The 25,737-nt window shown below is 32.8% G+C and overlaps 3 protein-coding genes across 3 annotated transcripts; all 3 read left to right on the top strand.

The window, feature by feature from the left end:
* Positions 4,170–7,577, top strand: LOC109717241 (UDP-glycosyltransferase 83A1-like). The gene is made up of 2 exons (XM_020242913.1): positions 4,170–4,714; positions 6,512–7,577. Exons 1-2 carry the CDS (start codon positions 4,228–4,230, stop codon positions 7,429–7,431), a joined length of 1,407 nt encoding a protein of 468 aa, XP_020098502.1. The 5' UTR covers positions 4,170–4,227; the 3' UTR covers positions 7,432–7,577.
* LOC109717724 (stem bromelain-like) lies at positions 11,047–13,866 on the top strand. The gene is made up of 2 exons (XM_020243614.1): positions 11,047–11,541; positions 13,074–13,866. The coding sequence occupies exons 1-2, from the start codon at positions 11,100–11,102 to the stop codon at positions 13,646–13,648; spliced, it is 1,017 nt and encodes a 338-aa protein (XP_020099203.1). The 5' UTR covers positions 11,047–11,099; the 3' UTR covers positions 13,649–13,866.
* On the top strand, positions 23,186–24,806 carry LOC109717742 (stem bromelain-like). Its single transcript, XM_020243630.1, has 2 exons — positions 23,186–23,657; positions 24,088–24,806. Exons 1-2 carry the CDS (start codon positions 23,216–23,218, stop codon positions 24,660–24,662), a joined length of 1,017 nt encoding a protein of 338 aa, XP_020099219.1. The 5' UTR covers positions 23,186–23,215; the 3' UTR covers positions 24,663–24,806.

Below are 25,737 nucleotides of genomic sequence, written 5' to 3'. Positions count from 1 at the left end.
CACTTCAAAATTTTAATTTCACTATAAATTTATTTTTTTAAAAAATTATTTTATATAATTTTACATGGAACCAAACATATCTTTAGATGTTTTTTAAAAAAATTAATTATTTTTTTTGTATATTTATTTTTATTTTTACTTAATGATTTAAAGATAGTATATTTATCCTATATATCCACAGCGAAGCGCGGGTTCTTCACTATATAGATACAATAGGCACATCAAAAATTTAATTTTATCAAACATGTGGCTGGTGCTTTAATGGCACGTGGCTTGATGTGACCCAATCACTAAATAATACTAGTGCAGAGACTCGCGCGATGCGGCGGGTAGATAATAGAAATAAAATTTTAAATTTTTTTTGAGGTAAAAAATAATAGTAAAAATTAAAATTTTAAAATGTACATGATAACGTAATAAAATAAAGTAGTAAGTATATTTTATCGTCGAAAAAATATTGATTGTTATTTTTTTGAATTGAGGGTATTACTGTATTTTTATGATTACAATATCTCTCATAATTGTACTAAAGGCTAACATTTAGAAAGATAAAAATCTATTCCTTCATAAATAGGGTTCCTGTATTATTCAATTCAAGAGGGGAAAAAATTTAAAAATATCAGTCTCTTTTTTTTCTATTTCCTTCCATTACAAACTTTGAGATGAAGAGAAAATAAATAACATCAAAACTATCATAAAGAGTTTCTTTTTTCAAAAACAAAATGAAGTGGGTAGTGTAAATTTTTTTAAACCTACCTTTTAATGAAACCAATGAACTTTTACCCAACAATGAAGCAAATAAAAAAAACAGTAACTCATAAAGTTATAAGAATTTAGCCAGAAGTGAAGCAAAAATAAATTAAAAAAAGAAAAAAGCAAAGAGAAGCAGGGGGAAAGAAAAACTAAAAAGGCACACTTCTCACAAATGTACATAGAAGTAATAATCAACCTTTTTTATTCTATAAAGCATAGTTTCAATAAAATCATACAACTCCGTTCGTTTACAAACTTGCTTCTCTATTGCCTCTAAAAAAGGAGAAAAAAAAGAGAGAAAAAAGAAAACTCTGTAAGTTTTCTATTATCTCATTATATCATTTCATCTAATGGGGGATGTTGATGGTGCCGGCGACAGCGACGGCGTCGACGATGTTGTATTTAAAGTTGTTGTAATCTTGAACATTATTCTCCATTGAGCTCATCATTCTCCTAAATCTTGCATCTGCATTTTTCTCTCTTATTATATTACAAAAATAAGACAAAATAGAGGAAAAAAAATGACACTTTCGCGAATTCAAAAAAAAAAAAATTTTAAAAAAAGAAAACTTAATAATTTTTATTTTAAAATAATCTTATCTTAAAAATTCAAATATGGTTTTGTGGATGATAACCAATAAATAAAAGTTGGAGTGATAATGGTTAGCAAAGCCCAAAAACTGTTTAACCAAACCTCCCATCATGCGTCCGCCACCGCCGCCTGCGAGAGCAAAATTATAGGACCAAAATATTTAGGAGTTACTATATATATATATATATAACTTGAAGTAATTTTAAGAATGAATAAAATTTTAAAAATATAAATAATATAATTAATGTCTCGTGACAGTTACTAAATAAGATGCAGTTTTAGAAAGAAAGATGGTGGGTCATTAAGTATTAACAAATAATAAATTAATTTGTGAAATATAATGAGAAAAAATATGGTAACTTGAAAAGGCTTTCTTAGTAACAAATGACAACAACTATAGAGGCTATTTTGAAAAAAAGAGATGGACCATATTTGGTATAATTTGACAATTAATTATCATAATTTATAAAAATTTATCAATTGCAATTATGAGGGGCCGTTTTCTAATTTAGAAAATTAATTGCTAATAGAAACGGCTAGTACGAAATATAGACGGTTATGTGGAATTTGAAATGCAATAATAACTATCAAAATCAAAAAAAAATCAAAAAAAATCTAAAAAAGAGGTCATGTCAATTGGGGATTAATAGAAAGTAATAGATTGCAATTATGAGTAGTCGTTTTATAAAATTAATTGCTAATAGAAACGGCTAGTATGAATTGTCAAAATAAAAAAAAAAATTAAGAAAAAAATTCTAAAAAAGGAGGTCGTGCCACCTCAGCTTTTGTTATTAGGGATTAATAGAAAGTAATAGATATTTAAGAATTAATTGCATACAAATCCCTACAAATATAGTAAATTATAAATATATCTCTCAAAAATTTAATTTTTATATGTTGTCCCTACAAAAGTTCTGATATTTTCAAATATGTCCCTACCGTTAGATTCCGTTTTCAAATATGTCCCTACCGTTAGAGTCCGTTAGAAAAATTTAGTTAACCATAGGTTAAATATTTATCCATGGTTAGTTCATGAGATGAATTGACCTTTTTATTCTTCTTTAATTAGCAGTTGAGACTTTTGAAGGAATATATTTGTAATGACAAAAAGGTCATTTCACTTATAAAATAGACAGTGCTTTAACGATAGCAAATCAGAGGTACATATTTGAAAATATTAAGACTTTTGCAAAGATAACATATGAAAATTAAAATTTTATAGAAATATATTTGCAATTCACTATATTTGCAGAAATCTATATGAAAATTAACTTAATATTTAATATAGAATATAGATATAGAGATTGAAGGTATAGAGATAGAATATTATTATTATGCGTGGAAATGACGTGAATTATCTCAACCTCAATATTTTTTTTAATAATAAAATTTATCTCTTCGTGCATCCACCTAATTGCTCAGATTTTAGTGCATTTACTCTTCTTTTTTTTGAGAGATAGAAACATGCTACCTGCTTCGTTAGTGCATTTACTCTTCGACAACGATTTACAATGACAAAGCGCACAAAGGAGAAAAACAATAAAACAAAAAGATTCATCGAACAAATCATGTCATTAAGGACAACGAAATTTCTTTTTCAAAGTCCAATATATTTGCGACAAAATTCGCCGGACAAAATGAGTTGTCTAAGATGGAATCAGAACAAGAGAGTTATATAGAGATCACAAGGATGTGCCTATGATGGTTTCTAACAAAAGCGAGATAAAAAAAATACAAAAATAAGAAAAAAATTCAAAAAACCTATAATCAGGAACGAAGCAAGGATGCAATCACGAGTGGGACCAAAATATGTACAAATAAATATTTTAGCAGATAAATAAGATTTTAACTACTCAAATTTTTAATAAAAAAATTTAATGATCAGATAATTAATTAATGTTAAAAAATATTAAATTTATTTTGTTAATTTACACGCTTAACTTCTAATTATTTTATTTATATTATTCTACTCAAATAGCTTAAGAATTTTACTAAATCTAATAGTAATTTAGTTAGAATTTAAGTTTTTTAATTTTTGTTAATAAAATAATAACAATTAATGACTAATATCTAACAGAACTATTAAATTTAGCATACCTTTTTATTTAGTTAAATAAATTAGCTCATCAAAAATAATTAGATAGTTAAGAATGTATAAATAAAATATTTAAAGTTGAAAGGACTTAATTATTTTAAAATGCACTATAATTAAGAGGTCCTTAGCGTATTTTTACTTATAAAATACATAAAAAAAGAGAAAGCTTTATACTAGTACTAAAATTTTTTACAAGATAGGTCTATATTTTTTAAAAATTAACTAAAAATTTATAAACTACTAATTAAAAAACTATAAAGTAAATATTGAAAAGTTGAGAAGGGCCATGACCCCTTTGGGTCTATTAATAGCTCTATCCCTGCATATAATACCGAAAAGTACTACTACCTAATTTACTTCTAGAAGGTTGTTTTCTTTTCTTTTCTTTTTTTTTTTTTGAGAGAGATAGGTAGCACGCTATCCGTTTCGTTTATTTTATTTAGAAATAAACTTAGTTAAAAATGTGAATCAACTAGGATTTGAACTTGGAATCTCGGGTATCAACCACCAAGCTTTTTACTACTTGCTCTGGAGACGGTCGGTAATTTACTCCTAGAAGGTTGATACAGTAATGTAAATAGAAATGAATTTCTGAATCACAGAAGTAGCTGCAGATGACTCAATTTAAATAACACTTCTAAAGTTTCAAGAAGGCAAAACAAATCGACAGCTCATCGGCGTCTGCTACCTTTTAACCACTATAAAAACCGGCAGCAATTGGCCTTTTCGAGCGTATACTCCACCACTCTTTTTTCACTGAGATTTGCATGCGTACGTAGTAGTTGCTATGGGCATTCCTCATGCTCTCATCCTACCATTCCCGGCACAAGGCCATGTCATCCCCCTCATGGAACTCTCCCACTGCTTGGCCGACCGCGGCGTCGAGATCACCTTCGTCAACACCGAGTTCAACCACGGTCGAATCGTCGCCGCCCTGGGGAAACACGAGCTCAAATCGGACCGAGTCCGTCATGTTTCAGTCCCCGACGGGTTGGCCCCGGACGAAGACCGCAACAACGTGGGGAGGCTGGTTGAGGGCCTGCACAAGAGCATGCCAACAATCCTGGAAGAAGTGATAAGACAGAACAATGAGAAGAGTGGTGGTAGTAATAAGATTACCTGCATGATAGCTGATCAGGGCATGGCTTGGGCTCTTGAGATTGCTGAGAAGCTCGGTGTCCGTTGTGTTGTGTTCTGGCCGATGTGCGCGGCGCTTTTCCCTTTGCTAACGAGCACTCCGAAATTGATAGATGACGGTATCATCGACGAAGAAGGTATTGCATTCTTTCCAATTTTGTTATAGTTTAACTTATTGTTAATAACACTTAGGGTGTGTTTGGTTCACGCTATTTTTTTAAGATTCCTAGTAATCTAATAGGAATAAAAAATATGATGGTGTTTGGCTAAACACACTAAGTAATCTAGTTGGTAATATTAGATTTACTTGGAAATAAGATTCATCCCAAAGTACTAATCTCATTCCCTTGAGAGAGGGTGGGTATCCTCTATTAATGGATTTGGGTAATCATAATATGTCTAATCTCTTTCTTTCTCTTTAGCCGCCGGTTAGTTGGTATTATTTTTCCTTACATTCTAATCTCATATCTCTCTCTAAATTTATTTTTCTCTCTAAATTTTAACTCTTTTTCTATCTCTAAACTAAGCTCTTTCTCCCCCTCTTTTTCTAAAATCTCAATTCTCTCACTCCCTCTAATCTCGACTATATTTTTCTTCCTATTTCTTTAATTATGCGCTCTCTCTCTCTAAGCTATGTTCTCTCTCCCTTTTTTCTAAAAAGATATTGAAATTTTTGGTAGCATTATCTAAAATTAATTAAAGAAATAAATAAATAAATTGTATATTTTTTGTAAATTTAAATAACATGACTAAATAATATGACCGTGCGAACCAAATATAGGAATGCCGCATTCTTAGTAATAAAATGAATAGAAATAAAATTCTCGGACATCTTTTCATTGCTAGTAATCTTTTATAGTGCGAACCAAACGCACCCTTAATAGGATCCACCCCAGCAATGATACAAAAAAAACAATTAATTGCATTTCTGAACATGAACGTACGAATATATTTCATAATCAGCCATCATTTGAGAGATAATAAAGGAGAAAAAGAATTGGGGACAAGATTACAGAATATATAAGTTGTTTAGTCGATGTAATTCATTAGCAAATACACTGATAGATCAACCTCAGGAACGTATTACACTTCAAAAAGGAAATGACAAGTGATCTTCAAATTTAGATCATCGGTATCTAATATAGACAATATCTTATTTATTTGCACCTCAAAGCTTTGTATATATTTGATTTACCCTTGATTTCAAATTTGCCTCTGGGTACTGTCTTAATTAATTATATGCCCTTGAAACAGCGTCAGTTTCTTCCCTGATGAGGGTTAGATTTGCAAACTTAGGTATATTTGAAAGATGGATATATTTTAGGGGTATATAAATGTTAAATATAAAAATGTTTAAACGTCATTCTTTAACAGCTTAAGCTTTTAGAGTACAACGGTTGTTTCACATGGTATCAGAGCAGTAGGTCCTGAGTTCGAGTCACGCCAAGCTCCTAGCATATTAATTTCCTCCCATTTAATTCAAACCTACGTCATGGGACAACTAAAAAGTTTCGAGCCCAGACGTGAGAGGGAGTGTTAAATATAAAAATATTTAAACACCGTTCTCTAACAGTTTAAGCTTATAAATATTTTAGCTAAAAATACGACGTTATGTTCGAAAAGGACATCGTTGTTTTGATATCAAAATTTCAACATCCTTGATATCAACATTTCAACAGCCTCTCAAGTTAGAATCTTTTTTTCTTTTTTTTTTTTGAGAGATAGATAGCACGCTACCGCTTCGTTTATTTCATTTAGAAATAAACTTAGCTGAAAATGTGAATCAACTAAGATTCGAACTTGGGTCTCAGATACCAACCGCCAAACCCTTTGCCACTTACTCTAGGGACAGTCGGTTCGAGTCAGAATCTTTTCTCTATATTTTTCACTAAAATGTACTTGGCTAGCAAATGATTAATCATGACTTCTCTTAGGGTTTCCAAAGGGCCCATCGACGTTTCAACTGAGCGACGGCATGCCCCTCATGGAAACAGCTCGTCTCCCGTGGTACATCAATGGCAGTCGCGAAGCGCAGAAACTTGTCTTCCACTATATGAATGCCAACAGTCGAGCAACCAAGAAAGCTGAGTTCATACTCTGCAACTCATTTCAAGAACTCGAGTCACCGACGTTCAACTACGCTCCTTACGTTCTCCCTATTGGCCCGTTACTTACGGGCCTACGGCTCGGAAAGCCCGTGGGGCATTTCTGGCCGTCGGAGGACACAACGTGCATGTCGTGGCTCGACGAACAGCCTAAGAATTCAGTCGTCTACGTGGCCTTTGGGAGCTTGACCATCTTCGACCAGAACCAGTTCCGAGAGCTCGCGCTCGGGCTGGAGACGTCGGGCAGGCCGCTCTTATGGGTCGTGAGGCCCGACCTCACCGAAAATACAAGCGACGCGTACCCGAGCGGCTTTAAAGATCGTCTCGGAAGAAGAGGAAGGATAGTGAGTTGGTCTCCTCAGCAAGAGGTATTGGCTCACCCTTCCCTTGCATGTTTCATTTCCCACTGTGGATGGAATTCAACAATGGAGGGGGTCAGGAATGGGGTGCCCTTCCTATGTTGGCCACATTTCGGGGACCAGTTCGCCAACCAAACCTACATTTGTGATGTTTGGAGGGTTGGGCTGAAGATGGTGCCTGGCGAGAGTGGGATCGTAACAAGCGAGCATATCAGTTCGAGGCTAGAGGAGTTGCTTCTTGGGGACGATGGGATAATGGCGAGGGCACGAACTTTGAAGGAGATGGCTAATAGGAGCATGGAGAAAGAGGGGTCTTCCTTCAAGAACTTGAATACCTTTGTCGAAGCTATGAAACGTGAAAATGCTCGTATAAAAGATGAGGAAGAATGAGGGTATGCATGTTTGTGCCAAGCAAAAGGTTGAACAAAGTGACATTGCAGTTATTCGTATGTGAGACTAGAAATATGTCTAGGTTCATTTAGCAGCTGAGTCTGTTTCATTGCTAGGGGTGGCAATCAAGCTCGCTGTTCGCGAGCCAGCTCGTGTTCGGCTCGAAATGAGCTCGAGATCGACCGCTCTTTAGTAAACGAGCCGAAAAAACACACTAGGTTAGCTCGGCTGTCGGGTTTCCGGCTCGATAACACTCGAATACATATATTTATATTTATATTAATTTATTAATTTATATTTATTATAATTAAATAATTATATATATAGTATTTATTAATTAGATTTTTAGTAAATAAAAATAAGAAAAGGCCAAGCTCAAATAAAAAAACCATTTATATAAAGTTTAAACTAGTAATCCAAGTCAAATGTCTAAATTATAAATTTATTTTTTATATATATTCAATTTAATTCTTTTAACTTATTGTTTGTTGGCCAGCTCGTGAGCCAACTCGTATTCGGCTCGTTTATTAACACGAGCTGAATTTTTCGACTCGATACTTTAACGAGCCAGTTCGTGCTTGGCTCGTTTATTAAACGAGCCGAACACGAGCAACCCCGGCTCACTCATGTTTGGCCCGTTTATACCCCTATTCATTGCAGATATGAAATCTTTATGTTAGTGATTATTGATTTTTGATGTTAGTACGAAGTACATAAACTAAATTCCAAACTTGTGGGCACAGTGTAAGTGCTCATCATTAAGCTACGTGGCGTTTCACTGATGGCCCATTAACGACATGATATTTTTTTTTTTTTTTTCAAAAGAGACAAAAGGCACGTGACCGTGGAAAAAGTTTATTGTGTAACATATACATCACTTTATTTATTTGGCCAATTTGCATAAAAAATTTACTTATTTTGGACTTTTGTAAAATCGGATCATCTTTTTCGTTTTTGCAGATTCGGTCCGTTTTTTTCGCCGCCCGACCAAAATGCCCCTCGTATATATAATCTCTCTGTCTCTCTATATGTATATATATATTCTATTGGAACAATGAATGGCAGGTACAAGCAATAATGATTCATTATTTAAATATTCTAAAAACTAAGGCCTCATTTGTCACTGTATATGTTTATTTTTATTTCGAAATTAAAATTTTACACATACCTAAAAACTAAGGTCGCATTTGTCAATTAATTTTAATTGTTCATTTTATACTTGCTTGATGAAGAAATTAAGAAATTCAATTTATAAGTGCTTCAAAAGCTTTGGACTGTATAAAACGCTCTCAAATCTAAAAAATCAAACGGTTTGGCTTTCTTCTCGACAAAATAGAAAAGAGCCGGTTGACCTGCCTCTCACACTAACAATTATTAAACTAGTATAAATATAGATATCTTTTTTACGCGTGATCCACGATGTTTCTTTTCAACTCACGATAGTTAATTATATCTGATTATTTCTATGATCAAATGTTGCTATAACAGAAGAAGCATCCAAAAGCGAAGAAAACGATGGCTTATCTAAATATGAATATATTATTTATCTTAACAATTTTAGTTAGTATACTTCTTACAATTCTTGTAATTTTTTTAAATTAAATAATAAACTCAGATTTGGAAGTTAAAATATTATTTACTGACTCAAATAACAAACTAAAAGATCGGATATATAATTGATGATGGCAAAATTATGACTGTTGGTTTCTAAAGAGGAAAGATGATTTGAGCCATTTATGCTTGAAAAAGAAGATAAGATTGAATGAGAGGAGAAAGATAAAAGCCGTTGCATCAAATGATCTCGACCGCTCTGCAAAAAATAATTTCAAAATTTAGCTAAGATTTGATAGAATTCGAATTCGGACAGCTCGAGATATTTAGAAAAATAGTAGCATTTTATAATTTTCGATAGTTTTAGGTTGAGAGCGAGTTAAGCAGATAGGTAAATCTAGTTGTTTTTCTTTGGTAAGTTTTCATTCCGATTCCGGCAATAGTTTAGATTAGGGGCAATGGCTTATATATCCGTGAAAAGTTTCCGACTTTCTGATTTATCCTTCTTAGAAGACTAATATTGAAAATATCCTTTTTACGTTCTAACCTATTTCAAATATACCCATAGAGATAAAATCGTTAATGAACTCTGTTATCTGTATAAAATTATTATTTTGCCCTTTCAAATATACCATTCCACCATCACCGACTTTTCTTATTTGTTCTTAAAGTCAGGGGCACAAAAGGTATTTTGACTTTTGATCTTTTCAAATATACCCCTCTACCGTCACCAACGTTTCTTATTTGCCTTTAAGTTAATTGGCATTTTAATTTTTTTTAACTGTGGTAGATATTTAACTCACATTTAACCCAAGTTAACTTAACAGGAAATAACTTCTGGGGTATTTTGCAATAACAGTAGAACGTATGAGGGGTACGTATTTCAGAAAAAAAAAAAAAAAAAAAAAAAAAAAAAAGTAAGGGTAAATCGAATATTTTCAAACATATGAGGATTATACAGGCAATTATCCTTTTAGATTATTGGCCGAAATTACAGTCTTTATGGACGCAACAATCAATTGAGTCAATAAGTTTACAAAGTTGCAAAATTTGGTCCGATCCAAACATGCACCCAAAAATAGCCTCCTTTAGGAGGTTAATTAAGTCCCTGCGGAGAATCCAAGCCGAATTGCTCATGCGGTAAGTAAATATCAAAGCTAGTCTTTGGTCAAACAATAATGAAATCAAAATTTTAAAAAATTAGATAATCGATTCAAAATAATACATAATTTAATAAATTTTACATGTTTTTACAAAAATTTTTATGCGCTTGTTACAGACGAGACAGCAATGGCACGACGTGGTGTTGATAACTGCAATTAATAAATGCTGCAGCAGAAACAAAAGCATGTGCAATCACATTGTACCAATGTGAAATCACATTGGTCCTTAATTACATGATTTAGCATGTGATAATCGACCATTGACACCGCGTCTAGAGAAAAAAAATTTAAAATACATCAGTTATATTACTGATGTGACATCTCGGATCAATAAGATTGTTCCCTCTTTAGATTCACATGTCCCATCATAGTTATTAGAAAAATATTTTTATTTTACTTTTTTCTCGAATAAAAAAATTAATATGATTCACTGATTATAGAAAAATATTCTTGATACTATCGAGTTTTCTACCGTTAAATTTATTCTGTGATCATTTTCATGCTGTTAGATTATACTATTCAACCAACCACCCACTCAATTCTAGAGAACCACTATTCTAGCCGCACATCCTTTCATTCAACAGTGGAAAACTTGATAGTACCAAACGCCTTGATACTATCGATAGTATATATAGTAACATAATTATATTTATATATATAATTTGGGAAAAAACAAAAGAGGGGCACATGGTAATCCTATGACTATTCAACATTACACAATATTCAAAGTCAACTTAATTTGTATAATCTAGTAGTACCTAATCATTGTGGAGTACAAATTAAAATATGATTTTCCATAGAAGAGGATATATACTATGACATTGCCTTCCCCAATTCTAGAAGAGTACTCCATCACATTGTCTTCGCCAAATCTCTATATATACGAGCCTAATCTTAAGAGTTTAACCTCACAAACAAAAGCTCCAATTTCTAAGTATAGTATACATTGTAGCTATGGCTCTCACATTCCAATTTTTGCTTACCGGCTCGTCTCTCGTCTTGTTGTGTTTCTCTTTCTGGTTCAGCTCATGGAACACTAGAATTGACGGGCCGACGATGACGATGTTCGAAGATTGGATGTCTGAACACGGTCGAGCGTATGCGAATGCAAAGGAGAAGCAGCAACGGTACGAGATCTTTAAGAACAACGTGAAGTACATTGAAGGATTCAACAAAGTTGGCGGGCGCTCGTACTCCCTCGGAGTTAACCAGTTTAGCGATCTAACAAACGAGGAGTTTACAAATAGGTACGCTGTAGGAACTGCAGAGCAGGATATCCCGACAGACATAGAGACAGCACCGGTGGACTCCGAGTACGAAAACGCGGCCGTGAGAGCCACCGTTGATTGGAGGACCGAAGGTGCTGTAACTGAAGTCAAGGACCAACTTGGATGCGGTAAGTACGTATGTTCACCTGTTGTATAATATAATCTTTGGGAAAACTTCAAATACCATTACTGTAATTTCACACTTTCTCACTTTAGTATCCTGTGGTTTAAAATGTATCAATTTAGTGCCCTGTGATTTTATTTTTATCTTTTTATTATCGATTCCACTAATTTTTTTTTGTTAATCAATGACAAAGTTAAAACTAAAGGCTACAAAGATAAATATTCGATAAACTTAGGTAGAGTATTTGAAGTTTTTTTGTATATAATAATTTAACAAAATATTAATAGAAAAACAGACTAAAATATAAAAATAAAACCACAGGATACTAACTTGATATACTTTATACGACAGGGTATTAAGATGAGAAAGTGCGAAACCATATTTGAAGATTACCCATATCTTTTGGTAAAAACATACTGAATTGACCGATATTAATTATGATATATGTTATTTTTTAGATGGCCATCACGTCTTTAGAGCTCCCAATTTTGCTTGATGAATCATTTTGGTCAATTGATCACTTTGTTTGACAAAATTGGGTGTGCCTTCGCATCCAAATTTTGTTAAACAAAGTTATCAGTTGACCTAATATAGCTACATATATTATGAACAAATGTCTAATTGGCAAAAAAAAAAAAAAAAAAAAAAAAAAAAAAAAAAAAAAAAAATCCAAAATTTTATTTGGCTAAGTAACTCTCTTCTTAATCACTTACTCAGTGCTATGTTGCAAAAAAATAAAAAAACACTGTGAATATTCATCGTCTTTAGAAAGCAATGAATTATTCCTCATTTTTCAAATTGTTAGAATTTTTGTGAGATTATTAAGATTGTATATAGATTATTAAAATTCTATTTGATTGTTAGAATTGTATGGATAGGTTGTTAGAATTTTTTGAATTGTTAAAATTATATATGATTTATTAAAATTTTATATAGTTGTTAGAATTCTATACAGAAAATAGACAAAGATGTAGAAATGGTAATTGCTTACTTTGTAAATTAAAAAAACAGGTAAAATATTTATTGTTTTTCTAATTTTATTACAGACGGTGAGCAATTCACCGTTTTCTGATTGCTCTTGAGCACTGGGCTCTGAGTTTGACGAAATAATTAAGATTGCTTGGTCAAATAAAATTTGTCGGATCATTGGCGTTAACCATTAATCCCAAAAGCTCGAGTTGTTAGAAATACACAACTAATTCACTTAAAGCGTACAGATATACAGCCCATGGGTCTCGATTGTGACTCGGCCCACCGAGCCTTACGCCACTTCGAGCATGATTCAACCCAGCCTAGCCTCACGTCATTTCGAACGTGACTCAGCCTACTTGACCTCCTGCCACAGAGCAGAATACTGACCCATTTAAGCCAACAAAATTTTGATAGAATTATTTAGCAAATTATAAACTTTTTAAGAATTTAGTTGATAAAATGTCTGCCTATCTATCTATCTACCAAATTAACTAATTAAGCATGCTAACTTTCTCTTTTATCTGTGATATATTCTAATGAATGTGTCACTTAATACAAAACTAGGCTGCTGCTGGGCATTCTCTACAGTGGCAACAGTTGAGAGCATCTACAAGATCAAGAAAGGCCTACTAAAATCTCTATCAGAGCAGGAAGTTCTGGATTGTTCTAATGGCGGCGACTGCACTGGCGGTAGCAGATACGAAGCTTTCGATTTTATCGTCGCAAATGAAGGCCTAACAACCGAGGCTAACTACCCTTACACGGCGTCTAAAGGTGTTTGTGACCAAACCAAGCTACCTGATCATGCAGCTTACATTACTGGCTACAGGATGGTTACGGAAAACAACGAAGCAGAGCTTATGAAAGCGGTGAATGACCAACCGGTGGCGGTCGCAGTTAACGCCAGACCTTGGCAACATTACACAGGTGGTATTTTTGATAAAGATTGTTCGCCCGATGTCACTCACGCTGTCGTCGTAGTTGGCTACGGTGAGGAATCGGGGAAAAAGTATTGGATACTGAAGAACTCATACGGCCCCAAATGGGGGGAAAGTGGATACATGCGAATAGAGAAAGACGTGGCCGCGAAAGAAGGATTATGTGGTATTGCCACGGCTCCTCTCTACCCATATATCTGATTCGTTTCTGCTTGTTGTTGTCGGTTGTACTGATATGAGTTTCAACAGTTACTTTCCCTTGAAGATTGAAATAAAAAAAGTATGATATCAGTATGGTATAATAGAGTATCCTGCTTGCGCTAAATCTGCTGTTTGTTCACTAATGTAGTAAAATGCAATGTGTTAAAAATCTGATCATATAACGATCTGAAAATGAATGTCTGATTCGTTTCTGCTTATTGTTTCAGTTCTATTTATGTGAGTTTCAACAGTTACTTTATTTGAAGCTTGAAACAAGGAAGTAGGATATCAGTATAGTATAATAGAGTGTTCTGCTTATGTTGAATTTGTGGTTTGTTCATTGATGTAGTAAAAAAGTAATGTTTAAAAAAAATTTCTAGTCAAATAATGATCCGAAAATGCTGCTAGATTAAGGATCACTAGTTCAATCAACGGATTAACAGTGATGTCAACATTACGTGATGAATATTTAATTATTATTTTATTTTTATTATACAGAAAATAGGATTTTTTGCTTATATATCCCTGACTATTATTCAAAATTTTTATATTTATCATTCTATACCTAAAATTATTAATGTTATAAAATGTAGTAAAATTATCAATGAATTTGAAAACATTTTCAATATTTCTCAACTAAAGACAAGTCCACCAAAAAAAACAAATAAAAAAATCAAAAGTTGAGGGAAGTATAGGGATGTAAAACGGCGCCCGGCTCGGTACCGCTCTGGGTCGTGCCTAGGCACGGCACGGGTACTGTAAAACCCGTGTCGAATTGACCCGCTTCAAAGTGATGGGCTGTGCTAGGCTAACCATTTTGAGCCCATTGGCACGGCTCAATACATGCGAATAGCGAAAGATGTGGCTGCCAAAGAAGGATTTTGTGGCATTACCACGGCTCTTTTCTATCCATATATCTAATATGTTTCTTTTCAGTTTTACTTGCAACGGTGCAACCCGCTAGCAATAATAACTCATTAGACCCAAACACCAACTCAAAATATTTAAGCCTAACTTTTTTTTACTAATCGATATGAAACTATTGGGGCGTTACAAACTCTCCCTATTTAAACGTTGACATTCTCGTCGGATTCAAACCAAATCACAAGTGTAGACCAGAATTATCAGACGATATGAGATTCTAGAAGTGACTCCTACAAATTCAAGAGGTGGCTCTCACCAAACCCGTTGGTGTAGCACTTTGTCCTGCATAGCACTTAACTCTCACACTTCCGGCTAGTATTCGACTCTAATACCAATTGTAACGATCCGACCTGCTAGCAATAATAATTTGTTGGGCACAGACCACCGACCCAAAATACTTAAGTTTAGTTACTTATATAATCTAATCAGAATCAATTTTTCATCCGATATGAGACTATTGGGGCATTTCAAACTCCCCCTATTTACATCCTAATGTTCTCGTTGGGTTCAAACCAGTTCACAGATGCAGAGCAGAATTACTAGGCGATGTGAGATTCTAAAGGTGGCTCTTACAGATTCAAGATGTGGCTCCCATCAAACCCGTTTGTGTAACATTTTGTCCCGTATAGCACTTAGCTCTTACACTTCCGACTGGTATTCGGTTCTGATACCACAATTGCAACGGCACAACCTGCTAGCAACAATAACTCGTTGGGTCCAAACACTAGACCAAAATGCTTAAGGCCAATTATTATTACTAGCGTGTAATTTGCCACCAATGTAAGCTATTGAAGCGTTACATTATTGATGTGAGCTTCAATAGCTACTTTCCTTTGAAGCTTGAAATAAGAAAGTAGGATATCAGTATTATATAATAGAGTATCCTGGTTATACTGAATCTGTGGTTTATTATTTAATGTACAATATTTTAAAAATTAGGTCAGATAGTGATTCAAAAATGTATATCTCATTCGTTTCTACTTGTTGTTTCGGTTCTATTAATGTGAGTTTCAACGATTACTTTCCTTTGAAGCTTGAAATAAGGAAGTAGGATATCAGTATCTTATAATAAAGTGTCCTACTTATACTGAATTTGTGATTTATTCATTAATGTAGTAAAACACAATATTTTAAAAATCTGGTCAAATAACAATCCGAAAAATGTTACATGATTAAAGATCACGGGTTTGAACCAACGAATTAGCAGTGATGTCAACATTACATCATAAATATTTAAATATGATTTTATTTTTATCATAGAAAATAGAGACTTTTGCTTATATATCTAGGGATGTAAACCGAGCCGTGCGGCTCAGCACGGCTCTGGGTCGTGCCTAGGCACGGCACGGGTACTGTCGAATCCGCGTCAGATCGATCTAGCCCATAGTGATGGGCTATAATGGGCCGACCATTTGTAGCCCATCGGCCCAGCAAGGCCCAGGCCCGATCACGCCGGGCGCAAATCGGGCCTAGGCTGTAGTGGGCCGAGGGGCCGACTCGTGGCCCGGCACAGCACGACCCACGTGGCTCAAAATGGCTCAACACAGCTGAGCCTCCTTTCCATACAATAATTTAATTATTTCAAAAAAATTTTAAAACTTTAAATTTAATTGAAATGATTTTAAAATTCAAAAAATGTATTCAAATACCCTATACAAACTTATCCCGCCTCATCTGTAGTCTCTGTCAACTACCCAACATATTTAAACTATATCATCTTCTTTAAAATTTTAAATATGTCACCTTCTCTCTAATGTAATTGAAAAAAATGCACCCTTTTTTTCGACCTTTTCCATAAAAATCTATCTAGTCAACTATCACTCGATTTTTAGATTGCAACTTATATTGAATTTAAAATTTTAAAAAATTAAATTTAATAACTTATAATTTTAAATATTAAAATAATTAAAAGTTAAAAAAATTAGATAAATTTAATATTTTTTTATTTTTGGCTCTTTAAATTTATAAGTTAGATAATTTTAATTTATAAAAAGTAGATTTAATTTAAAATTTTTTAAATGTACTTGCACGAATTTATAAATTTAAAATTTTTAATATTCTATTTTCTAAATTGACTTAACATATAAAATGAAGAGATAACATAGATGATAGGGCGGATAAATGGGTGAAATAAACAAAACGCTCACAAATCTAAAAAATCAAATGGTTCAAAATTTTTTTTTTTTTGACAGGATAAAAGAAAGGCTGACTGACCTCCCTCTCAAACTCATAATTATTAAAGTAGTACAGATATAGATATATCTTTTATGCGTGATACGCGATATTTCTCTTCAACTGATTTTAGTCATACAGGGTTATTTTTATTATCAAATATTGCTATCACAGAAGAAGCGAAGAAAAATATGCATTATCTATAATCAACATCGATGGACAATTTCGAACCCAAATGCCGGGTTGTTCCCTTCTTTGTTCCCAAACGCTGTATTTGGTACTCGAGAACAGTAATTTTCAAATTTTTAAAATAAGCTGGTATAAGGCTGAAACTGCTATTCCACCATTTTTTTCTGGAATAAGCTTGTTCCCAAGTAGAAACAATGTTAATTAAAGTTTAAATTTAATGTTAATTATGGTATTAAATTATTAATTAATCTAATTAATATATTTAAATTATTATTTATTGGTTAAATAATAAAATAATTAAATTATTTATTATTTATAATTAACTATTGATAATTTAATGTATTTATTCATAAACTAATATTTATATTGATCAACCATTAATATTTTTATTAATCTAATTAATTTTTTTTACTAGTTATCTAGCTAAAATAATTTAGTAACTAATTAAAAAATTAAATTATTTTTATATTTAATTAATTAATTAATATATTTTTATTATTTTATACAATAATCATAACTAATAAATTTATTAATTTATTAAATTATTTTTAAATAATATTGTGATGTTAATTAATTAAATAAAATAATTTTAATTTAAAATTATAACTCTTATTATCTTTTTTCCAATCTAACCATCCAAACACTATTTATCTTATTCGTAGGAGCAACTTAATTTTCATCTAAACATAAAATTGATCTAATTTCTGCTTATACCTGAACTTATATTTATTTCTGAAATAAATAGTATTTATTTATACCCGAACCAAACGCAGCATTATAGAAAATTAGGCTTTTTTGAGTATTTCGGACCCGCCAACAAGACTAGTCGAGAAGTCTTTGATGCACCGTGAAGTCGACGATCGTTTTCGGGATGTAACCATCCTATATTAATAAGCAGTTTCCAGCTGTGTCGACAAAAGGAGTAATAACAAGGTTCTTGTAAGGAGTCATTTTTCTTTTTTTTTCTAAATAAAAATATATAGAATTTATATAAACTATAAATTTTAGTTTTACTATCTAATCTTTTTAATTTGTTTGATTTTAAAAATGAATACGTAATTTATCTTAACATGTTTAGTTAGTATACTTTATACAGTTCTCACAACTATAAATTTATTAAATTAAATAATAAACTTAATTTTAAAGTTAAAGTATAGTTTACTATTCAAATCAAACAAGCTAAAGTTAAAGTATAGTTTACTATTCAATTATAAAAAAACTCATTTATATGTAAAGTGTCAATTATTAAATCAAAGTTTAATGGATAAAATTTTATAAATTTATTTTTTATATATATTCAATCTAATTCTTTTAACTTATTGTTCGTTGGTCAGCTCGTGAGCCAGCTCGTGTCCGGCTCGTTTATTAACAAGCCGAACACGAACTGAATTTTTCGACTTGATACTTTAAAGAGCCAGCCCGTGTTCAGCTCGTTTATATTCCTAACTAATTCAAAATAGTTCGGAACTTAAATAAATTTTGTATAATTTTATGAATTTTTAAGCGAGTATTACATACAAGAAGAGCGATTGCACCATGTGGTGTTGATTACCACAACAAATGCTGCAACATAAACAAAAGCATGAAACCGACCGTCCTAATACAAATAGCAAAGGACTTGGTGGTTGGTAGGAGTGGCAATCCAGCTCACTATTCGCGAGCTAGCTCATGTTCAACTGAAAATGAGCTCGAGATCGAATCGTTTATTTAGTAAACAAGCCGAACACGGGCTGAATTTTTTAGCTCGTTTAATAAACGAGCCGAACATGAGCTGGGGTCCGCTTGCTCGTGTTTGGCTCGATAACAACTCGAATACATATATTTTATATTTATATATTTATTTAATTTATATTTATATATATATATATATAAATAAATAAATAATTATATATAATATATATTATTATTTATTTTTAGCAAAATAAAAATATAAAGTCGAGCTTAATTATTAAACCAATTATTTTTTATGGTAAAGTTTCAACCAATTTGATCAAATTCTAATGGGTAGAATTTTATAAATTTAATTTTTATATTTACGCAATCTAATTTTTTACTTACTAGCTCGTTGGCCATCTCTGTGAGCAAGCTCGTGTTCAGCTCGCTTTATTAACGAGCCGAACACGAGTTGAATTTTTTGGCTGAGTATTTAACTAGTCGGCTCGTGTTCGCTCGTTTATTTAAACGAGCGAACACGAGCCGGCCGCAGCTCGCTCGTATTCGGCTTTGTTGACACCCATAGTGTGGTACCCGAAGTTCTTAAGTTCGAATTCTAATTGATTTATATTATCAGTTAAGTTTATTTTAGAAAATAAATAAATAAGGCAGGTAACATGTCAATTAAAAATATTAAAAAAAAAAAAAAAAAGGGCATGAATCACATTGAGCCATTGATTGATTGTGATTGGTTCATTGATGATTTAGCCTGAGCCATTAACTGATTGTGACTTGTGAGAGACTTGGTCCTTACTAGATGATTAAGCACGTGAAAACGACCGTTGACTCCACGCGCATGGTACTAGTCTAAACCGCATTAAAATCTGCTAGTCGTGAATCACGTACGTGCTTTAAACTCGCATAAAATAAATTCTCTACCACACAAATTTAAAACTTCACCTATGTACCGTGAATGCTTCTATAAGTCTCGAATTTTTATATCGGATTTGAGCATGTTCGATACAAATACGTCATAAATATGCGTTCAAAAAATCTTGAGGAATCCTATGAATTATTATCCAAGAGCTTAAAACTTAAAAACACCAACTACTGAAACGAGAAAACGTTTCTTATCCACCATTAAAATTACAAATTTTGAAAACCTTTGATCATTAGGCAAATGATGTCGAAAAGATTTAAAATTTGATTTCTAAACACTTTAAGTGGTATAGATCATGTTCAACGGAACCGATCGTCCATTTGAAAGCTCTATCATCGAAAACAACTCGATAGTAAAATGTCCCGTTTACTATCGAGAGTATTCTAGCTCAACTCTACATATATATATATATATATATATATATATAGAGAGAGAGAGAGAGAGAGAGAGAGAGAGAGAGAGAGAGAGAGAGTGGGGGGTAGGGGCCTAGGAGAATGCTTTGATTGAGAGTGAAAGGACAAGGATGGTGCATATGATCATGAGAGAAGCCCCATGTGGAGAAATGGGCAAATAGTATATCCTCAAACTCCTCCAAAACATATCAATCTATATACCCAATGTTGAGTAGTCCCAATCCCAAACCCAATCCCAATATTATTGAAGGAATATATTTTGTGAGCGCCCCAAAATGAGGGGTATTTGAGGTGAGGCTCAAATCAAAGGCCAACCACTCTTATTCTATTTTTCCCACATCGGCTTTTCAAAGAGATCCCACTAGACAAACAGAATATGTAAGAGGCCTAGCGTGAGAAACAAAGGAAATCCTCTTTTTGAATGTAGAGAGAGAGAGAGAGAGAGAGAGAGAGAGAGAGAGAGAGAGAGAGAGAGAGAGAGAGAGAGTTGAGTTGGTAGCATATATATAGAGTTGAGTTGGAATGCTACCAATAGCAAACGGTTCGTTGTCATCCATTTGTTTTGATGATAGAGTCCCAATTGACAATCGGCATCATTGAATATAATCTATAACACTCGAAGCATCTAGACATTAGAATTTTGAATTTGAATTTCTAAATACAATTTTGATTTAAAGCTCTATTAAAATNGGTATAATCGCTCATGTGGGCCTCTTATCCTACAAGCTCGTAGTATCGATCGATCGATCAGAGAGAACAGAAAAGAGAATCGGTGAGATTAAGAAAAAAAGAAAAAAAAAAAAAAACGAAAATATATTATTTTACATCCTATTAAATACCATACTAAATAACATCCTATTTTTATATATTTAAGTTTTAAGCGTACTAGTGATTGAAGTCACAGTCATCAGTTTAACCAATTTAACGTAATAATGAGGGACTTGAGTATTTTAACTATAGATTATGGAGTTTGAGATTATAAAGTAAGTACAATGGGAAAGGCAGTCAAAAGCCAATAGCCTCGAACTGCTATTTGGCTGCCTTCTCCTTTGTATTTATTTTATAATCTCAAATCTCATAATATACAGATAAAATCCTCAAACTTTCCATTTTACTTAGAGGCGGTTTTCAAGTCTTTCATTGCCACGTTAAATAAGATATTGAAAGAATATAACATGTTATTTTAAATATTCGTAAGTAGTTTTTTAATTTTATAAATAATATTGATTTACAATAAGTATCCTTACTCGGACATAGAGATTTCAATTCTCAGTTAATTCTCTGTAATACTCATTTCTCGCCTTTATCTTTAAAAGTATTGTTTTGGAGCATACACTTACTCCCTATGAAATTATGCAACATAATTTTATTATAGCCTAAAATCAAAATTTTATTCTTTTATTTAACCAATTAAAAATTTTTAATATATAAAAATATAATATTATTTTATAATAAATTAAATTTTTTAAAATAAAACTAGTGATGTTAAATTAAGAAATACTAAATCATCTCATCCTTCAAATATCAGCTGCATACCCTGCCTGCGTAAGCAATCTAATCCATTTCTTTTTTTCTTTTTAGTTTTTAAAATTTTTCTTGAAATTAACTATCCTTTTAACATAATTAAATATTTTTTTGTAAAACTTTTTTTTCAACAACCAAATATTTCTATTACCTCCTGAACTTTTAGTGAAGTTTTATTTAATTTACCCTCCAAACTCATAAAATGGATATCTAATACCCTAAACTATAATATTTTATTCATATTACTCTTTTCATCGATTTTCGATTAACGGAGATTGATGGAAAACTGACAGAAGAGATAACATGAATGAAATATTCAAGTTTAAGGTATTAGATGTTTATTTTAGAAGTTCGTGGTATAAAGTGAAGCTCCGCCAAAAGTTCAGAGGATAGCAATACAATATACCCATAAGTTATATATGGTGGAGAAATGTTTTTCTTAAAATATATATATTATGAACTATTAATAAGAACTTTATTAACTTTTCTTAAGATAAGAAATATAACAATATTTTAGCAAATTTATTATTTTATATATAATAAATATATATTATTATATTAATAATATTATTTTTTAGGCTAAATTATAAAAAAACATCTCTGTCAATACCCGTTTTTTTTACTTTCCCCTCCCTCCGTCGTTCAAAAACCTATACTTTGTCCCCTTAAAAAATAAAAAACGTTCACTTCGTCCCCCACCGTCAGTGTTCTATTAGAATTTCGTTTATTTCTTATTTTTTATACCCAAAATACCCCTGAAACCCTCATCCATACCCGCACACATGCCCTCGGTTGCCGCCTTGTCCTCCGCCGCCGCCTCGCTCTCGCCCACTCCTCTGTCTATGCCCAGACACACGCCCTCGCATTTCCGTCGTCGGGATAAGCAAAATTAGAGAGGAGAAGATGAAGAAGATGATGACAATTTGGTCATTTTGTCACATCATACCCTCCTGTGAATATTTTTTTATTTTTTAAGAGGACAAAGTGTAGATTTTTGAATGACAGAAAGGAAAAGTAAAAAAATGGATATTGACAAGGAGATTTTATATAATTTAGCCTATTTTTTATTGGCGGTATCTATACCATGTCTGAACCCTAATTTTTTGAAAGTTGTCGAGTTGTTATGTTTGAGTTGTGTCATGTTCTATATTTCGTACCCGTGTCCCTGACATCTAAAATCTCACACAATTGATGTTTTGTGTTACGCCCCGAGATTTTAACTGTAGACAGCTTTTGAAAGACTTGTGGTAGTAGATGGATCGGCGATCAGCTCCGCTAGACTAATTTATAATATTGAAACTATTTAAAATTAAATTTTATATTTGACTTCGTTTGTTTAGTGAATAAATAGTCTCGAAATAAACTACTGAAAATTAAAATCTCATAAAAATAATAATAAAAGACTTAAATTTTTAATTAAAAGTATTAATCTTGCTTTTGATGATAAGCAAAATTTTTTATTAAAATTTTACTTAATTTGAATTGCTTTACACCGTTGAACTTACAAATATGTTATATCAATCATTAAAATAATTACTTGACAAATGATGTTTAACGGAACCGATCGTCAAATTGGATATCTTATCATCGAAAATAACTTGAAAGCATAGAGGACGTACTATCTCTCTCTATCTCCGTCACACTACCTTCGCCAAATCTCTCTCTCTATATATATATATATATGATCCTAATTTTAAGAGCTTAACTTGTACAAGCAAAAGCTCTAATTTTTAGTAGGTTTTTATTGCAGTCATGGCTTTCACATTCCAGTTTTTTCTTATGGGCTCGTCTCTCGTCTTGTTGTGTTTCTCTTTGTGGTTCAGCTCTTGGAACACTAGAATTGACGGGCCGACGATGACGATGTTCGAGGATTGGATGTCCGAACACGGCCGAGCGTATGCGAATGCGAAGGAGAAGCAGCAACGGTACGAGATCTTTAAGAACAACGTGAAGTATATTGAAGGATTCAACAAAGTCGGCGGGCGCTCGTACACCCTCGGAGTTAACCAGTTTAGCGATCTGACCAACGAGGAGTTTGTGAAAACGTACGCTGCTGGAATTGCGGAGCAGGATATCCCAACAGATAAAGAAGTCTGCCTAGTGGACTTTGAGTATGAAAACATGAGCTTGAGGGCCACTGTTGATTGGAGGACCCGAGGTGCTGTAACTAAAGTCAAGAAACAAGGAGACTGCAGTAAGAATTTTCACCTGTTGTATGATAAAATCTTTTGGTAAAAACATACTTAAGTGACTGATATTATGATCTGCCATTTTTTAGATGATAATCACGTCTTTAGAGCTTCCAATTTTGCTTGATGCATGACTTATTTTGTTTGATGTTTAAGTCAATTGGTGACTTTGTTTAACAAAATTGGGCATGCCTTTGCATCAAAATTTTGTTAGACAAACTTACAATTTATCAATTGACCTTTTATGGCTACATTATTATGCACATATGCCTATCTAAAACTAATTTTAAAAGTAACTTTTAAAAAAATTTTAATTGGCCAACTAATTAACCTCCTTTTTGCCAACTCTCAGTACCATCTTGGACAAAAATGAGAAAATTAAGTGGCGAACTCTTTACTATCTTTAAAAATAAGTGAATCATTCTCTATTTTCAGATTCTTGTTGGGCATTCTCTGTGGTAGCAACAGTTGAGAGCATCTACAAGATCAAGAAAGGCGAACTAAAATCTCTATCAGAACAGCAAGTTCTCGATTGTTCTGACGGCGGCGACTGCTCGGGCGGTAGCAGATTAAAAGCTTTCCGTTATATCGTCGCAAATAAAGGCTTGACGACCGAGGCTAACTACCCTTACAAGGCATCTAAAGGGGTGTGTGACAAAACCAAGGAATCCGATCATGCAGCTTACATTACTGGCTGCAGGTTGGTTACGAGAAACAACGAAGATAAGCTTATGAAAGCAGTGAATGACCAACCGGTAGCGGTCGCAGTTAACGCCGGACCTTGGCAACATTACACAGGTGGTATTTTTGATAAAGATTGTCCGCCCGATGTCGATCACTGTGTCGCCGTAGTTGGCTACGGCGAGGAATCGGGGAAGAAGTATTGGATACTGAAGAACTCGTACGGCCCCGAATGGGGTGAAAGTGGATACATTCGAATAGCAAAAGATGTGGCTGCAAAAGAAGAATTATGTGGTATTGCCAAGGCTCCTCTCTACCCGTATATTTGATCCGTTCTGTTTGTCGTTTCAGTTGTACTAATGTGAGTTTCAATAGTTACTTTTCTTTGAAGCCAGGGATCGGAATAGGATATCAGTATCATATAATAAAGTATCCTGCTTTATATTAAATCTGTGGTTTGTTCGTTAATATAGTAAAACACAATGTTTTAAAAATCGGGTCAAATAGTAATCCGGAAAGGTATATATGATCCGTTTATGTTAATACTGAATCTGTTGTTTGTTATATAATGTAGTAAAAATGCAATGTTTTAAAAATCAGGTCAAATAGTAATCTAAAAAAGTTACTTTTGGTTAAGAGTCACTGGTTCAACAAGTGGATCAACCAGCGATGTTACCATGACGTCATAAATATTTAATTATTATTTTATTTTATTATACAAAATAGAGGTTTTTGCTTATATGCCCATGACTATTATATATTCAATACTTTCAAATTTGTACTTCCATACCCAAAATTATTAAATTTAGTAAAATTACCAATGAATTTGAAAACATTTTTAATATTTTTCAACTATAGTCAATTCCACAAAATAATAATAATAATAATAATAATAAAATCAGAAGTTGAGGGGAGTATAGGGATGTAAAACGGGGCGCCCAGCTGGGTATGGCTCTAGGTAGTGTCTAGGGGTGTAAACGAGCCGAACACGGGCGAGCTGGCGGTTCGGCTCGTGTTCGGCTCGATTTATTTGGTTCGTTCAAGTATCGAGCCGAAAAATTTAGTCGGTGTTCGGCTCATTTATTAACGAACCGAGACACGAGCTGGCTCGCGAGCTGGCCAGCAACAATAAATTAAAAATGATTAGATTAAATATATATATATAATTAAATTTATCAAATTTTATTCTATTAGACTTTGGAAGTTCCTAATAGTTAAAACGTTTACATATAAATTGAGTCTTTTTATAATTAAGTTCGCTTTATATTTATTTTGCTAAAAATAAAATAATAAAAAGTATATATTATATATAATGTTATATTTATGTATAAAATATAAATTAAATAATTAATAAATATAAAATATTTGTATTCGAGCTGTTATCCGAGCCGAATCACGAGCGAG

The sequence above is a fragment of the Ananas comosus genome, linkage group 11, assembly GCF_001540865.1.
Source record: "Ananas comosus cultivar F153 linkage group 11, ASM154086v1, whole genome shotgun sequence".
Classification (NCBI taxonomy): domain Eukaryota; kingdom Viridiplantae; phylum Streptophyta; class Magnoliopsida; order Poales; family Bromeliaceae; genus Ananas; species Ananas comosus.
Note: the sequence above shows the minus strand (reverse complement) of the source record. Positions and strands in the feature narration are given on the sequence as shown.

Excerpts from the sequence above, each read along its gene's own strand:
- LOC109717241 (XM_020242913.1), top strand. The coding sequence starts at position 4,228 with ATGGGCATTCCTCATGCTCTCATCCTACCATTCCCGGCACAAGGCCAT. Across the intron at positions 4,715-6,511 it reads CGGTATCATCGACGAAGAAG|GGTTTCCAAAGGGCCCATCG; the intron begins GTATTGCATTCT and ends GACTTCTCTTAG.
- LOC109717724 (XM_020243614.1), top strand. The coding sequence starts at position 11,100 with ATGGCTCTCACATTCCAATTTTTGCTTACCGGCTCGTCTCTCGTCTTG. Across the intron at positions 11,542-13,073 it reads CAAGGACCAACTTGGATGCG|GCTGCTGCTGGGCATTCTCT; the intron begins GTAAGTACGTAT and ends ATACAAAACTAG.
- LOC109717742 (XM_020243630.1), top strand. The coding sequence starts at position 23,216 with ATGGCTTTCACATTCCAGTTTTTTCTTATGGGCTCGTCTCTCGTCTTG. Across the intron at positions 23,658-24,087 it reads CAAGAAACAAGGAGACTGCA|ATTCTTGTTGGGCATTCTCT; the intron begins GTAAGAATTTTC and ends CTCTATTTTCAG.